The sequence below is a fragment of the Oncorhynchus keta genome, chromosome 28 (assembly GCF_023373465.1).
Source record: "Oncorhynchus keta strain PuntledgeMale-10-30-2019 chromosome 28, Oket_V2, whole genome shotgun sequence".
In the NCBI taxonomy this organism is placed as follows: domain Eukaryota; kingdom Metazoa; phylum Chordata; class Actinopteri; order Salmoniformes; family Salmonidae; genus Oncorhynchus; species Oncorhynchus keta.
In genome coordinates, this window is record NC_068448.1 from 30602805 (window position 1) to 30621304 (window position 18500).

At 42.0% G+C, this 18500-nt stretch overlaps 1 protein-coding gene across 2 annotated transcripts in view; it reads right to left on the reverse strand.

The window, feature by feature from the left end:
• LOC118361011 (plexin A3) overlaps positions 1-18500 on the reverse strand; it is a 130800-nt gene that overhangs the window by 110951 nt on the left and 1349 nt on the right. For both annotated transcript variants that reach the window (XM_035740695.2, XM_035740696.2), the window contains exons 2-3: positions 11896-13164; positions 1521-1703 (exon numbers count right to left, since the gene is read on the reverse strand). In XM_035740695.2, the coding sequence (XP_035596588.2) occupies positions 1521-1703; positions 11896-13077 (1365 nt within the window). In that variant the 5' untranslated portion in view covers positions 13078-13164. The remainder of the gene's footprint in view (positions 1-1520; positions 1704-11895; positions 13165-18500) is intronic.

Below are 18500 nucleotides of genomic sequence, written 5' to 3' on the forward strand. Positions count from 1 at the left end.
GCTGGGTTTCTGTACAGCACTTTGAGATATCAGCTGATGTACGAAGGGCTATATAAATACAATTTGATTGATTGATTGATTGATTATGTGTTACCTCTGCCATATAGTGTATTCAAGAGCTATCTATCTAACAGAACAGAGAAGGTTTTCTTTAATGGACACTTCTCTAATGTTAAACATGTAAAGTGTGGTGTACTGCAGGGAAGCTCTCTTGGTCCTCGATTCAACATTATACATGTCAGCAACCACAGCTGGTGAAATCACTGCAACCATAAACAAAGAGTTGCAGTCAGATTTAGAATGGGTGGCCAGTAATAAACTAGTCTTGATCATCTCTAAATCTAAAATAATTATACTTGGTACAAATAAGTTCTAGACCTCAGCTGAATCTTATAATGAATAACCTGGCTGTTGAGCAAGTAGAGGAGACTAAATTACTTGGTGTTCCCTTGGATTGTAAACTGTCATGGTCAAATCATATTGATTTAATTAATGTAAAATGGGGAGAGGTCTGTCCTTGATAAAGAGATGCTCTGCTTTTTTGACACCACACTCCACAAAGCAAGTCCTACAGGCTATAGTTTTATATTATCTTGATTATTGCCCAGGCATATGGTCAGGTGCTGCAAAGAAGGACCTAGAAAAACACCAGCTGGCCAAGAAAAGAGTGGAACGTCTTACTCCACTGTAATCAGAGGGTTAATATCAATACTATGTATACCAGTCTCCCTTGGGGATAGACTGACTGCATCGCTTCTTGTTTTTATAAGAAACATTCATGTGTTGAGAATTCAAAATTGTTTGCATAGTCAACTTGCACACAACACTGACACACACACTTATCCCACCAGACATGCCACCAGGGGTCTTTTCACAGTCTGCAAATCCAGAACCAGTTCAAGGAAACGTACAGTATTATTATAGAGCCATAATTGCATTGAACTCCCTTCCATCTCCTATTGTTCAAGTGAACAGCAACCTGGCTTTAAAAAAACAGATAAAACAACACCTCGCAGCACAACGCCTCACTAGATATTTTGTGTGTATGTACTGACAGATGCTACAGAATGTAAATCTAATATATGAAAATGTTCCTGATAAATGGTCAGGATAAATGTAGGCCTAGAATAATAGGCCTCTCTGCGTTTTTTCTCTCTCTGTGTTTTACATGTATGCAGTTCTGTCCTTAAGCTGTTCTTGTCTATTAATTTTCTGTATTATGTCATATTTAATGTTTTGTGTGGACCCCAGGAAGAGTAGCTGCTGCTATCACAACAGCTAATGGAGATCCTAATAAAATACCCCTAAAAAATACCAATGTGCTACAAATATTTAATCACATTCAAAAATAAATCAGACAAAACGGTTGGTGTTTGGTGAAATCCCATCTCTGCCTCCAACACCAGAGCTTCCCCAGGCCTTCACCTTTTAAGCATTTATGTAAAGAATTCTAACACAGCTACCGGGGGAATAATTGCTCGGCCCAACTGAACAGAAAGAATCTGAATTTCTCTCTTTACCTTTTTGAGGTGTCCGCTGCGGGTTCCCACAAACACCACTGAGTGGTCTCCATAGGTGTAGGCTGCTACTGCTCCCATGCCATCTACGCGGTCGTCATACAGAGGGGTCCCCTCTATCACCCGTAGACCCCCCAAAGGCTGGTTCAACACCAGCCCACAGAAATCATCTCCAATCTGCTTTGGCTGCAAAACAAAACAAGAAGGGGACAATGTTCAGAATGTATCAAGGTATTGGATCAAATGTAGCCTATTTACTAATTTGGGACCTGGAATAAACAAAACGGTAATAGATTTTGGGAGCTTTCACTACACACCTCTAGGGGTACACAAAGGAAAATGACAATGCAATTAATTATAAAGATAAGAAATTTAATAAGAAATACCCCTCTGAACACAGGTGACATTTGTGGCATGTTACATAGAGATATTTATTTTTGTTCCGAAAGCTACACACTGGGCACAGACTTGTTCAACATCTAGTTTTGATTTACATTTGGTTGTCAACTAACGATAATTCAACGTGAAATCAACCAACAAATGTAACGTATGGTGAAAAATATATGAAATTCCCTTATGTTAATCACTTTTTTCAAATCCAATCAGTTTTCCACATTGATTCAACATCATCACATTGAATATTTTGGTTGAAATAATATGGAAACCATGTTGATTCAAGCATTTTTTGCCCATTGGGTAGGCTGGCCATGTCAGTCTGAAACATGCCGGTATGGGAGGAGCAAACGGTTGTTGATGAGCCTTTATGAAGGATAAATATATCAAACAAGGCCTGTGACAGACTCTGGCACGCACACTCTCAATAAGAGGTCAAGGGCTATCGCTGTGCATGAGAAGGGGCTGATAATGCAGATGAAGCAGGCCATAATTTATCAAAAAGACCCGATTTGCATCAGCTATGGGGAGCCCTGTTCCTCCTAATAAAAACATCCCCCGCAATCCTAAAGGGATCCAGGTCAGCTACTGATGCCTGTTGTTCTCCTCTCCATCTGCCTTGCTCTGCCCTAAAAACTAACGAGGTGAGTTTGGATGGGGGTGGAGTGCCCTTAGACATTATAAATGTACAGTACAGTTATGGGAGCAGTTCATCAACTGTTCCTGATTTCAATCCTTGAGACAGGTACCCGAATAAGATGCATTATTTTAAATATCCTGTTGTATTTAAATGGGTTACAACTTAACTGTATGTTTTATGAGATCCCTCAGGAAGCTGCGAGACAAATACATGATACTGTAATACAGTGTTATGACTGGAGTCAGCTTCATTTGACATAACATTCTAAAGAGAACATTTTCAGAATTTTTTATCCCAGATAAAGTTACTGTAATATACATCTTTCAATTTTTCAAACATTGTATAGATCAGCAGGGATTTTTCTGCCTTCCAGCTGGAAATCTTTGCCAGTGGGTGTGCGTAGGCTACCTGCCCCTCCCCTCCCCTCTGAAGCATAGGTTACTGTAGCCTACTGATGATGTCACAACCATAATTCAGAAATTAGGGAGCTATTTAATTAGAGAAGAAGGGATTTACTTTTTCAATGCTAGTTAAGGATACTATAGTTATCACGTTTTACATTGGATTTATTAACTACAATCAGGTAAGTTAGCCTATTGGCAGGTAGCCTAGTGGTTAGAGCGTTGGAATAGTAATCGAAAGATTGCAAGATTGAATCCCAGGAAAAAAAGAAAGAAATGATCTCACTCCAATACATTTTTATAGAAAGTTAGCAAAAATAGACAAGATCTTGCTACCATGGAAAGGAAAATACCTGTCTATTTGTGGAAAAATCACCCTGATTAAATATTTAGTCATATCACAGTTGACCTTTGCTTATGGATTTGCCTACACCTAGTGACCTGCTTTTTAAATTATATGAACATAAAATATTACATTTTATTTGGAACGGCAAGCCAGATAAAATTAAAAGGGCCTATTTATATAACGAATATGAATTTGTGATTAAATATTAAAGCATTAGACCTCTCACTAAAGGCATCAGTCATACAAAAGTTATACTTAAATCCAAACTAGTTCTCTAGTAAATTGGTAGGAATGTCTCATCCTATGTTCAAGAAGGGCCTTTTTCCCTTTATTCAGATGACACCAGCCCACTTTCGATTGTTTGAAAAGGAAATAATCTCCAAAATATCTTTATTTTTTAAACAATCCTTGGAAAGTTGGTTGCAATTTCAGTTTAATCCACCTGAAAAAAAAACAGAACAAATAATACAACAAATATTGTGGTTAAATTCAAATATACTAATTGATTTTTAAAAAACTGTATTTTCAAAGAAATTTTTAAAAAAGGTATAATTTTTGTGAATGATATCATAAATAGGATTGGTGGAGTTATGTCACACATGCAGCTAACACAGACATATGGAAATGTGTGCTCTACCCAAAATTACAACCAATTAATTGCAGCATTACCACAAAAATGGAAGAGGCAAGTAGAGAAGGGGAAAAAAGTAAGGAACTTGTATGACGGCCCTGTATTAAAGAACATAAATGGTTAAAGAAAAGTGTGATAAATAAAAACATATACCAATTTCATTTAAGGACCAAAAAACTGACAGCTGTGCCATTTAAATGGCAAAATAGCTGGGAAGAGATTTTCGATGTACCCATTCCATGGCACATGGTTTATGAATTGATATGCAAAACAACGCCGGATTCAAAACTTCTAATGTTTCAATTTAAATTACTATACAAAATTCTTGCAACTAATATAATGTTATATATATCTGCAAAATGTATATATGTTCAGAATTTTGTGAAATAGCACAGATACAAATAGAAATCAAACTAGATGGACATCAGAAATAGAGGAAGGACAAAAAATAATAATAATAACTATTGTAAAATAGGCTGTGTATGTAAAATGTGTATAAGATGTATGGATTGAAGGTAGAAGCATAAGTGTTTATTAGTTTACTCCAATTGGGAGATCGGTGGTAGGGTTTGCGGGGAATAATAATAAAGGTATATTCTTTTAAAAAGTATGTCTATATAGGTATGTGCATGTATATATGTGTATATGTATTCATGCATGTATGGATATATATATTTACCAAAAAAAGCTGACAAGTTAAAAATCTGTCATACTGCCCCTGAACAAGGCAGTTACACCCACTGTTCCTAGGCCGTCATTGAAAATAAGAATTTGTTCTTAACTGACTTGCCCAGTTAAATAAAGGTAAAAAAAATGTTTTTGTATTATAGTGATGCTCTACACACACACAATCTTGTTAGCTAGCTAGCTAGTTAGCTAACATATGTTCTGGTCCAAAGTAGAGGTGATTTTTCAACGCCGATACCGATACCGACTATTGGAGGACAAAAAAAGCCGCTACCGATTAATCATCCGATTTTTAACATTTATTTGTAATAATGACAATTACAACAATTACAAGAAAAACTTATTTTAACTTAATATAATACATCAATAAAATCAACTTAGCCTCAAATAAATAATTAAACATGTTCAATTTGGTTTAAATAATGCAAAAACAAAGTGTTGGAGAAGAAAGTAAAAGTGCAACACGTGCCATGTAAGAAAGCTAACGTTTAAGTTCCTTGCTCAGAACATGAGATCATATGAAAGCTGGATGTTCCTTTTAACACGAGTCTTCAATATTCCCAGATAAGACATTTTAGGTTGTAGTTATTATAGGAATTATAGGATTATTTCTCTCTATACCATTTGTATTTCATATACCTTTGACTATTGGATGTTCTTATAGGCACTTTAGTATTGCCAGTGTAACAGTATAGCTTCCGTACCTCTCCTCGCTCCTACCTGGGCTCGAACCAGGAACACAACGACAACAGCCACCCTCGAAGCAGCATTACCCATGCAGAGCAAGGGGAACAACTACTCCAAGTCTCAGAGCGAGTGGCGTTTGAAACGCTATTAGCGCGCACCCTGCTAACTAGCTAGCCATTTTACATCACATCGTTACACCAGCCTAATCTCGGGAGTTGATAGGCTTGAAGTCATAAACAGCAGAGCTGCTGGCAAAACGCACGAAAGTGCTGTTTGAATGAATGCTTATGAGCCTGCTGGTGCCTACCATCGCTCAGTCAGACTGCTCTATCAAATCAGACTTAATTATAACATAATAACACACAGAAATGCGAGCCTAAGGTCATTAATATGGTCGAATCCAGAAACGATCATCTCGAAAACAAGACGTTTATACTTTCAGTGAAATACGGAACCGTTCCGTATTTTATCTACCGGGTGGCATCCATCAGTCTAAAAATTCTTGTTACATTGCACAACCAGGTGGCCCAAACTGTTGCATATACCCTGACTCTGCGTGCAATGAATGCAAGAGAAGTGACACAATTTCACCTGGTTAATATTGCCTGCAAACCTGGATTTCTTTTAGCTAAATATGCAGGTTTAAAAATATATACTTCTGTGTATTGATTTTAAGAAAGGTATTTGGTGGTTATGGTAAGGTACACGTTGGAGCAACGACAGTCCTTTTTGGTGAATGCGCACTGCATCGATTATATTCAATGCAGGACACGCTAGATAAACTAGTAATATCATCAACCATGTGTAGTTATAACTAGTGATTATGATTGATTAAGTTTAATGCTAGCTAGCAACTTACCTTGGCTTCTTACTGCAGTCGCGTAACAGGCGGTCTCCTCGTGAGGCAGGTGGTTAGAGCGTTGGACTAGTTAACCGTAAGGTTGCAAGATTGAATCCCTGAGCTGACAAGGCAGTTAACCCACCGTTCCTAGGCCGTCATTGAAAATAAGAATGTGTTCTTAACTTGCTTGCCTAGTTAAATAAACATTAAATAAAGATGTATAAAAAATAAATGTTTAAAAAAAGCGGCAAAAGCGGCATCCAAAATTACCGATTTCCGATTGTTATGAAAACCTGAAATCGGCGCTAATTAATCGGCCATTCCGAATAATTGGTCGATCTCTAGTCCAAAGTCAAACCAACTTGGAAGTTTAAAGACAATAAAAGTTCCTCCATAGAAGCTGCTCCATATGTATAATTATTTAGGCCTATTTCAGATAATGCATGTCATAACAAGATGCCCAGCACTCCTCCATCCTCTCGCCTCTCCCTCAAAATGTCAGCTGCATCTTGCGTCCTACACTCTGACTGGTGTGTGTCTATACAGATTGAATTGCTTATCAGGTCCACAGCAAGCTGATCTAGCCACGCTGACTGGTGAAATAATTTGTGATGCACCGATATGACATTTTTGGCCGAAAGCGATATCCAATAGAGTCCTTGCCAAAAAGAAACGAGCAGCGTGGCCAGGAGGAGCAGACATCCTGGACATGGGAGGATATCTTGGATGGTAAGGGATCCTGGACGTGGGAGAAGATCCTGACCGGAAAGGATCGCCTTCGATGGGAGCAGATGGAGGCAGCGAGGGAACAACAACGACGACACCGGGTTTCACGGCCAGGACGGAAGCCTGTGAGGCAGCCTAAAAAAAAATGGGGGGGCACACGGGGTGGTTGGCACACGGGGTGTTTGGCGGAGCCAGGTTTTGAACTCCCTGTACTCACCGTGGGGAGCGTGTGACGGGTCAGGCACCATGTTTTGCGGTGATACGCACTGTGCCAACTCCTCGCTCTTGTCGTGCTAAAGTGGGTATCTGTCCAGGACGGGTTGTGCCGGCTCAGCGCGCCTGTTCTCCAGTGCGCCTCCTCGGTCCAGGATATCCTGCGCCGGCTCTATGCGCTGTATCCCCAGTGCGCTTTCACAGCCCAGTGCGTCCTGTGCCAGCTTCCCGCACTTGCCGTGTGGTCATTTTTGGTCATTTGGTCATTTGTCAAGGACGCGTTGTGCCAGCTCTACGCTCCAGACCTCCAGTGCATCTCCACAGTCCAGTACGTCCTGTGCCTCTTCCCCGCACTCTCCCTGAGGTGCGTGTCACCAGCCCAGTGCCACCTGTGCCGGCCCCATGCATCAGGCCTCCAGTGCGCCTCCACAGTCCAGAGCTTCCGGTGACAGTTCCCAGTCCAGAGCTTCCGGCGACAGTTCCCAGTCCAGAGCTTCCGGAGACAGTTCCCAGTCCAGAGCTTCCGGAGACAGTTCCCAGTCCAGAGCTTCTGGCAACAGTTCCCAGTCCAGAGCTTCCGGTGACAGTTCCCAGCCCAGAGCTTCCGGCGACTTTTCACAGTCCGAAACCTCCAACGACGGTCCACAGTCCGGAACTCCCTGAGACGTTTCACAGTCCGGAACCTCCAACGACGGTCCATAGTCCGGAACCTCTTGAGACGGTCCGCGGTCCGGAACCTCCTGAGACGGTCAACGGTCCGGAACCACCAGAGACGGTCGGCAATCAAGAGCCTCTAGCGACAGTCTGCGGTCCAGAGTCTTCAGCAACGGTCTGCGGTCCAGAGTCTCCAGCGACGGTCTGCGGTCCAGAGCTTCCTGCGACGGTCGGCAGTTCAGAGTCTTCAGCGACGGTCGGCAGTCCAGAGCCTCCAGTGATGGTATGCAGTCCAGAGCCCCCAACAGGGGTTCCCAGTTAGACGCCTCCGGCGACGATCTACGGTCCGGTTCCTCTGGCGACGATCCACAGTCCGGAGCCTCTCGCGACGATCCATGGTCCGGTGCCTCCGGCGACGATCAACAGTCCAGTTCCTCTGGCGATGATCCACGGTCTGGAGTCCCCGGCGACGATCTACGGTCCGGTTCCTCCGGCGACGATCCACGGTCCGGTTCCTCCGACGACAATCTAGGGTCCGCCATGGAGGATGACGTATCTGTGAGCGGACTGGGTACTTCGCCCCGCACCAGAGTCTCCCCCGACGGTAGATGCCCACCCGGACCCTCCCCTATTGAGTCAGGTTTTGCGGTCGGAGTCCGCACCTTTGGGAAGGGGGGGTACTGTCACGCCTTGACCATAGAGAGCTGTTTATTCTCTATGTTGGTTGTGGCGTGACAGTGACTAGGGTGGTTTAGCCATTTCCCCATTGTGCTTTGTGGGATATTGTCTAGGTATAGTTGCCTGCGAGCACTACTTGGAGCTTCATGTTTATTTTTTTTCGCTTTATTGTTTTTGTTCTTTGAGTTTCTCTTCAAAATAAAAGGATGGAAACATATCATGCGGCATCTTGGTCCACTCCTTATAACGATCGTGACAGTTCTTCCCCCAAAACATAACAAAACAACATAATCTGTTTCAGTATCTATAGTTAGCTAGCTAACTATATAGCTAGGTGTCATCATCTAAAATAACCCTAATTTATAAGACAGTTCTTATTTGATTCATGGTGGTCAGACCCATCTAAGTGAAGCTAGCCACAATAAGGATTAGCCACAATAATGGACTTTGTGGTTAGCCTACAAAATAAAAGTATGTCATTGACAGTGATGCAAATGAATACAAATAGATGAATTATGCCATAATTTAATAGATCATGATAAACGAGGTTGGAATTTTGTTATATAAAATCAACAAAAGACAGTTAATGGTTAAGTTGACAAAAATCTGTTGAAATCACACTGGATGTATTATACTTTAGAATTGTGTTGGGGGCATACTTATTTCACTGTACAGCCTTATCTATGGAATGTGGATCAATGACATGGGTTATCAGTCTACTCAGTGACACCCAGAGAAAATTTGCATCGTAGGTCTTATTGCGGGACTCTGAAACACCGGTGAATTGAGACACATTTATTGTCAACCTATGTGTATTCAACACTATTTCCAAGGAAAAACAATACTGTGTGGATGTTTTGGAGTCTGATAACTCTGAGGAGGACATTGGGAAAAAATATATTGGGTATTAAGTAGACTGTTACCCCATTTCATTGATCCACAATCCTTATGTAAAGCTGTACAGTGCAATATGAATGTCAATACACACAATAGGCTGAATGGGGAGGTGATTTCACAGTCACAGTCCCGCGATAAGAGCTACAACGCTAATATTTGCGTAAACTCTTCACAATTGTGTTCTGTATGTGTCATTGAATAGACTGATACCCTATGTCATTGCTTCACATTCCAACCTTGTTTAATATTATCTAGTCTAAATATGGCATGATTCCACCAATTGTATCCTTCTGCATCACTCAAAGAGAGTAAAAGAGTACTTTTATTTTGAAAGCAAACAGCAAATTCCACAATTGTGCCTAATCCTTATTGTGGCTCAACACATAACCCAGTTAGGTCGAGCTTCACTAGCCAGATGAAGCTAGCTAGCTGCTTATTAGGTTAGCTTTGGGCAACAGGGTTAAGTAACTGGCTAGCTATTTATTTTCATGAACTGAAGTTCAATTTCAATAAGCAAACAACAAGTGTCTACCTAGCTAATACTTACTCACAAGGATTCCTAAATCAAGTGAAAATGACTGCAGTTTCTACTGGTCATTGTTTTCAGGCTGGTTGTATTGGTGCTATCTAGGTACCAAGCTAAAGCTAGCTAGCTACCCCAGAAGTTGCGGTCGACAAAATAATGCTTTATTACCAACGTGGCATTGTGAACATATCGTTCGTGGCCGGTGTTTGCTTGTTTGCAGACTTTTTTGTACAGTTTTGACAGTGCTACTGATAGTAGTGGTGGCGCTTGGCTTGCACTTGTAAATTCAGAACACACAACATTCTATAATAGAACTGTGTTATTTGACGTGTCATAGTAAAAGCTTATTTAACTCGTCAAATAGTGTTATTGTCAAATAGTGTTCTTTGACGTGGATCTTTTTTGACACGCAAAGACCCAACACTGCGTTCCATAGTATGTCGTGAAGCTAATAGCAGTGACGCCACTCCTGTGTAACTCCGGTAGGGCAACATCTGAACAATAGCGCACTTGGTAACGTTAGTGTGTAGCAGTGCTTGACCAGTCGCGAAAGCCAACATCACCCACGACAGAGAACGGTTGATTGTCAAGGGCAATGAATTACATTATCTTGGAGTTAATGGATTTCGCCTTCGAGTTGTCTCGCTGAATTGTTCTTACTCTTTCAAGTGACTGCTCGACTTGTTGACTGATCGAGCCACACCGCAGACATTGTGGGCTAGCTTAGGAATGCTGTGTTCCACGTGTAGCGCAAAATTTTAAGTGGTGTCATTAAGTCATGTACGTACGTTATATAGGTATGCACGTCAGCTTTGACATCGGTTTTTCACATTGCCGTTAAACTAGACTAGATGTTGGCATTTTTAGCTAATATCGGCCGATTCCGATATGTTCACCGATATATTGTGCATCCCTAGAAATAATTGAATGTCGAGCTAAATGTAAAATAAATAAAAATGTATATTTCAGAGGTTTAAAAAGGAACAGAAAGGAACGATCCAAACCGTGACTTTTTTTTTGGTTCGAAACCGGTTCAAAACTTTATTTTGCTTGTCAGAACATTGGGGGGGAAAATAAAAGATGGTTCTGTTCAGAATGAAACGATCTGATTTTTTTTTTGTTTCCCCTGATTACAATTCTGAAATATTGTATAAAATCTGCAAATGAGGTGATATCTCATCACATTTGAGCATATTTGCATATAACACAAATACATTTTTGGGGACACGGGATAAATACAGCCTTAATATTTTGGTTAAGACATCTCCAGGACAGGACTTACTTAGCCAAATTATTGATATGGCCTTTTTTATTACTTCTAGCTAAAATACTAAAGACGTATGTAAAAGGCATTTCTGGCAAATTGTTTCAAGAAAATGTTATCAATTCCCTCTGACTAAGACTGGAGAATATATGTAAGGATAACCACAAAACTTCGGTGAATGTAGATGCTTCTGAAGCTGAGAAAAATCTGTTGGCGTGTGGGAAGAGTCTAACTTTCGGGAAATGGCAGTTAAAGGCAAGTACACTGAATTTAGCCTACCAATCGCCAAACGCCTATTTTGACCCAATCACTATCTCTTAAAAGTAAGTTAGTACTGTATATACTCCTGCTTCTAACATTCTCTATTAAATGGGCTTTACAAGTATGTGTGATTCAATGTAGAGAGCTCTTGAAATGATGGATGTATGTCCATTTAAAAGTGCTTAAAATTAATGAAATGTTAATGTCGGTAGTATGATCAACTAAATAAAATATACATTTACATTAAGTTTTTGACATTTTGACATTTACTTTTTGAACTCATATAGGACTCATATTAAAGTACCAAAACAACCCAAAATCTCAAAATGTATAAGTAGATGCAAAAATCTCTGGTGCCTGGCTTTAAATGTTTCAATATATTCATAGGGCATTTGGGCTATTTAAGTTAATGAGGTATGGATGAAATATGCAAGTAAACCCAGCAGAATATTGCCTTTGGGGCTAGGGCCTGAGGCTGGATAGAAGTACTTCATTTGAAGTGGAATTACTAAAAAGAAATGGTGATGACTCACCGTGTTGATGCAGGGTAGCTCCTTGTTGAGCAGCCAGGGCAGGGACAGCTTGCCTTCCCCACGGTAGCACGACTTGATCCTCTCCCTCATGGCCAGGTTGATCTGATGCAGGGTAAAGAGACACAGGACCGTTTCCCGAGGCGGGTTGGCCCGGTTCTTCTGGCCCTGGGAGAACACCACAAACAGCACATCCTCGTCCTCAGACAGCCCCAAGGCCTGGGCCAGCATCCGACCTGGACGGTGCTTGTAGGCAGACTGGACCAGCCGGTATTCCACCCCATCCTTGGTGCAACCCAGGGGGAACTCCACGTAAGAGTAGAACTCAGTGTCGTTGGAACACATCCGCACTATCTTGGAGGTGAAGAACTTTTCACCGGTGGCATCCATCTGGGTGAGCTGTGTGTCCAGCTGCAACGTCAGGAAATAGATGTAAGTACGGCTGGAGAATCCATACACGTAGTAAATGTCAAACGCCGGGTAGAGGGACAGAGTGTCGGAGGGTATCTTGATTTGTGAGGACACAAACTCGTCCTGGTAGACCAGACTGAACATGTTAACACTCTCTTCATCAGCGACCAGTTTACGGCTGGACAGGGTAGGGAAATACTCTGACTTGCCATCGATGGCTGCCCCGATAAACAGCCGGCTAGCCCCCTTCTTCTCATTCTTCCACTTCCCTTCTGTTCTGTCAACCACCACTCCTGCCATGCCGTCAGCCTCCCTGGCTCCAGAGAGGTAATGCTCCTTGCGGTGATGGGGCTCTCCCAGCTTGAAGAGGTCCTCCAGCCGCAGGAACTGACACACACCCTGCCAGATGCTTCCACATGCTACCAGGCGGTTGCCAGCGTAATCAACCAGCAGCAACTTGTTGACGTTGTCAGAGGACTCCAGTTTATGTGCACAAGCTCGGACGCTGGGAGGGGGGTAACATTTGGCGTTGTCATCCACGGGGCCAGTCATGTGTGAACGCAGCTCTGTTAGGTTGGCAGACAGCTTATAGACCCGGTTCACTGCTCCCACATAGACCTCTCCCGTCCGGCTGTGCACTGTGAGATGAGTGAGGCTTGTGTCTGTGACCCTGTAGGTGCCTGTCTCAGGGGGAAGCTTGGTCGGGGCCATAGGGAATGCATTTTCGGTCCCAGATTGTAGAAAAAGGAAAATAACCAGCCATTTGGGTGTCATGATTGAGATCTTTTGGTGATGGGAGAATAGAGCTCGTCACGTGAGCTTATTGCAGTCCTTGTCCGTCTCAGCTTCAGTGGTTCATGTCTGAAATGAAAAAGAAATGTAGGTTAGGATAGGATAGGATAAAGGATATTACCTTAATTTCAACAGGGAAGTCATATTGAGAAGAAAGTCTCTTTTACAAATGAGGCCTGAACAATAAAAAAACAGGAACATTACAACAGGCAATGGATTGTATGTACAAGTAAATAGCATCCACTCTTCAAAGTTTAATGGGCTTCATGCACTCCAAAAATTAATTTGCGTGAGAAAAAGCACATTCAAGGAGTTGGTGAACTCCTCACTGTAGTCCATTTCGAGGTATTAATGACTAAATGTGCGAGTCAGCCACTGAGACAGTTGTGTGTGTGAGGGAGGTTTGGGGGAGTGTATTGATCCTAGGGCTTCTGCTGGTGCCAGGGATTGTCACTCCCGCTCCCTTCACTCAATGGATTGCTAATAAACTTTTACAGCCATCACCAACACTAATCCAGAGCACATTTGTTAATTAGAAAGTATCGCTACTAAGAAAAGAGAACGTGACGACAACAGAAGATACACAAATGTACAGGGGTAAATTACACCAAGATGTCTGTGCTGAGATATATTAGTAGCCGACAACAGGATAATGCTCTAGTGCTGGGATAATGATCTAGGACTGGGATAGGAAGTTGGAACACAGGAAGAATGGGCCTTTAGCCATCTGACACATTTCAGCAGTTTGGTGTTTCAGGTATTAGTAGCACACAGACAGCACCTCCAGCTCTTACTAACCGCTACTTTGTTCTCTGGGTGAGATGTGCACTATACTCTGTCGTCAGCTCATTTAGTGTGTCCACAGTGTTTGGTGAGTTTTGATATTGATGTTAACTCACAATAATAACAGTAGCTTTGTTAGGTTGCTGTGAGTGTAAACATCTTTGAAGACATGTCTCTGACCTCAATGATTATGAGTCATCATGAAGTAGTTACAGAGAGGGCATGAAAAAACAGGAACTCATCACAAATCCAATCATCCATGTAATAGTGTTTTCCAGAAAATAATTGTGTCTTACTAGCATTACCTACTCCTTTAATGCATTTTATGTCACATTCGACAACAGTTGGGGATTTCAAATCCTTTGTTTCGCAAATAGATGCACCCCAAAATAGCACTTCTATCAAAACTGATTACCTTCATTGTGAGAAATGATTTATTTGTGCTCACAGGTCTAAATGGATACGCATGGATAATAATGACATTGCAAGACCTCTCCTAGTGATAGTCTCGTGTGAAAAGTGAGATTTTCCCATGTTTTTTTCTCTTTCATCCACCCATACATACCCTCATGACAATGACTATGCTTCATGAATACAGAGAATGGATAGAATCATTCCCCCTGCAAAGATCAGTGCAACACTTTCTCATTAGCAGCCACTATTTGAAAAATCTGCCCCTGAGTGTTTTAAGTTTCATAACAAATGGTAGAATGTTTCAATGAATACAAAATATCTATCCGCTGCAAAAATGCTCAGGGGCAGATAGGAAAAATCTACTGCAAAAGAGCAATTCTGAAGATAGTGGGTGCACCCTTCCCTTATACGTCTGTGACTCAACAAAGCACTCACGAAGTTCTGAAACAGAATAGGTGAGGCCACTTGCTGCCTTTAAATTCAGCGCAAAACCCCCAATCATTGTCCATTGTAATACAATGCAGTATTGTAGTACATTTTCGGACTTGTGGAATACTATTGAGCAGCAGTCACAATGATTTTATTACCACAGAAGAGAGAGGAACACTGGTGCCATTTAAAGCTGAATGCCCTAGCAGAAAATCAGGACCTGGAATCTCAGAATTCTAAAGCAGGGATGGTGCTACGGCTGAATTGAAAAGCAGACTCCAATGATTGACTTAAATAACAACTGTAAATAACATATGAAACCTCAGTGGGAAATAAGACCAGCGAGAGAGAGTGAGAGAGAGAGAGAGAGAGAGAGAAAGACACAGAGAGAGAGAGAGAGTGTGCGTGTGTGTGTGTGTGTGTGTGTGTGTGTGTGTGTGTGTGTGTGTGTGTGTGTGTGTGTGTGTGTGTGTGTGTGTGTGTGTGTGTGTGTGTGTGTGTGTGTGTGTGTGTGTGTGTGTGTGTGTGTGTGTGTGTGTGTGTGTGTGTGTGCGTGTAACTATTAGCCACCCGAGAGTAAGCTCATTTGACAGTGATTAGGTTTAGTTGAAGACTTACTAGTGTGGAACATATCCTATGGGTTTGTGATGCGATATGTAATAAGCTATAGATTCACTAGGCTATTACTCAATACCTACCAATGGCTTTGTTCAGGACATGACATCTAAGACATTATAAGAACAGATCGCACCCAATATTGCACTATTCTGATACGTAATAAAAATGAACAAGCAAGTTCAGGTAATGTGTAGTGCAATTCCAAGGCTCAAGACAGCCCAACTCCACTCTTTCTCCATTATACCATTATTTACCTGAACGTCTATCTACTAGTGTAGTTGGATAAGATGAAGGATGGAGGGGATGAGAACATCAGAATCATCCTTAAATACTGACTGGCTGCTGCTGCCTGCCATCAAGGTCAATATCCTTTAGAGGAGGACATGGGAGGGGGCCATGTTTTTAGATGAATGGTTAGGAATGGAAAGAGTCTGTGGAGTGTCTGTGAAACGTGAACTCAAAGAAGCAATCAGTGCAAACACCATTTCACTTAATCAAGGACTCTGAAAACACCACTCTCTCTTCACTCGTACTTCTCTAATGAGGGTCAACAGAGCTTGATAAAAAAAAATTGCTCTCTTTGCTAAATTAAAGACGCTGTACACTCATGGCTACAGATGACCAATACCAAGAATCTATTTGAGAGGTTCATTTCAAAAGCACTCACCCCTACTCAATTTTTAAAAGTTCACATAGGTGTACGTTGGCCTCTTACTTCGTACAGTAAACTACTGCAGGGTGGAAGGTAGCCTCGTGGTTAAGAGTGTTGGGTCAGTAACCGAAAGGTCACTGTTTCCAATCCCCAAACCGACTAGGTTACAAATCTGTCAATATGCCCTTGAGCAAGGCGCTTAACCCTAATTGCTCTGGATAAGTGTGTCTGCTAAAAGACTTAAATGTCGGATTGAATAGGACCACCAAGATCTTTCCTTTTATAATCAAGTCATATTTTTGCTATAAAAAATGTATATGTATTGGGACGAATACAGCATACATTTATTTTGAGATTGCCTGCAATGACAACAAGCTCAGTCCGATGATGCTTTGACACACCGCCCCAGACCTCCAAATCGATTCAGCTCCAGAGTACAGGCCTCGGTGTAACGCTCATTCCTTCGACGATAGACGCGAATCCAACCATCACCCCTGGTGAGACAAAACCGCGACTCTTCAGTGAAGAGCACTTTTTGCCTGTCCTGTCTGGTCCAGCGACGGTGGGTTTGTGGCAACGTTGTTGCCGGTGATGTCTGGTGAGGAACTGCCTTACAACAGGCCTACAAGCCCTCAGTCCAGTCTCTCTCAGCCTATTGCGGACAGTCTGAGCACTGATGGAGGGATTGTGCATTCCTGGTGTAACTCGGGCAGCTGTTGTTGCCATCCTGTACCTGTCCCGCAGGTGTGATGTTTGGATGTACCGATCCTGTGCAGGTGTTGTTACACGTGGTCTGCCACTGCGAGGACGATCAGCTGTCCTTCCTGTTTCCCTGTAGCACTGTCTTTGGCGTCTCACAGTACGGACATTGCAATGTATTGCCCTGGCCACATCTGCAGTACTTATGCCTCCTTGCAGCATGCCTAAGGCACGTTCACGCAGATGAGCAGGGACCCTGGTCATCTTTCTTTTGGTGTCCTAAGATTCATAACTGTGACCTTAATTGCCTACCGTCTGTAAGCTGTTAGTGTCTTAACGACCGTTCCACAGGTGCATGTTCATTAATTGTTCATGGTTCATTGAACAAGCATGAGAAACAGTGTTTAACCCCTTTACAATGAAGATCTGTGAAGTTATTTGGATTTATACGAATTATCTTTGAAAGACAGGGTCCTGAAAAAGGGACGTTTCTTGTTTTGTTGAGTTTAAGTCCATTACATCAGTGGATAAAGGAGCACATAGGGGACAAACGAAGGAAGTCAAAGAGTCATCTGATTGTTTCCTCTTTCTGTTATTTTAGTACTGTTTATCATCCTGTAGGGTCAGTAGTTCCCTCTCTATCCTCTCTCTATTACAGCAGCAATGAGAACAGGAATCCTGGCTGAGACACTGGCCCAATGTTGTTCATTATGAACCCAAACCAATCCCCAAAGACCACTCACTTGCATAAAGGAAACAAACGTATTGCACAGCTTATTGCACAGTGCCATGAACTAAACTAAGGAACAACAAGGGTATGGAATGGCTAATACACTGCAAAGGCAGAGAGTGGTATTCAAAACCAGTGTGTGTTCCCATTAGGATGCTCCCTTTCGTCTTTGGTCAGACAATTAATATATATATGCCATTTAGCAGACGCTTTTATCCAAAGCGACTTACAGTCATGTGTGCATACATTCTACGTATGGGTGGTCCCGGGAATCGAACCCACTACCCTGGCGTTACAAGCGCCATGCTCTACCAACTGAGCTACAGAAGGACCAATTAAGAAATTGGTACCATTACTTTCCCCATTAGAATTTCAAAGATAAAGCTTAATGTGAGCATGAGCCTCAGCACATGGTGTTCACATTGTGAGTGTGGCTATAACACATTAGGTAACTATTAGGTCAATCTATTGGACAATCAAACAATCTATTTGTTTCTGCTCTACTTGTTGCCTATCATTTGTAACCACATAGGGTGTTTCCTTTAAAGCCATTCCCTGGCTGTTACCTTTGGGAAGAGGGAGAAAGAAATGCCCAGGAAGAAGAAAAACAAAAGTTGTCATTAAAGATAAAAGCTAAGTGTGTTACCTCCATGGCAGAGCAGGAGCAGACCATGGAGAGGATGGTATTAAACTGAGAAACGGCTTGCAGACAGAAGCTATAACCAATGTCTGTGACTCTCCTTGCCAACTAAGCCTGGACCTTACTCGGCCAATGATATCCTGAAACTCTAATGCCCCTTGTATACAATGACAAATACAGGATAGAATCTTGCTGTGGTGATTTCAAGATCGCATGTCTGAACTGGCTGACCATATCTGCTCTCTGATATAGATGAGCCAATAGGTTTTGAGGTATGCAAATTAGTTTATTAGGTGTTCCATAGCCTTTATTTCACCACCAATTTTCCCATTTATGAGTGTTAGCTGTAGCTTAGAGGAATAGGCTAAAGCACTAACAGTTTCATTCAAACTCATTAATACAGGGAGGGTAAAGTGAGGGTGAAAGAAGGGTGAAGGCCG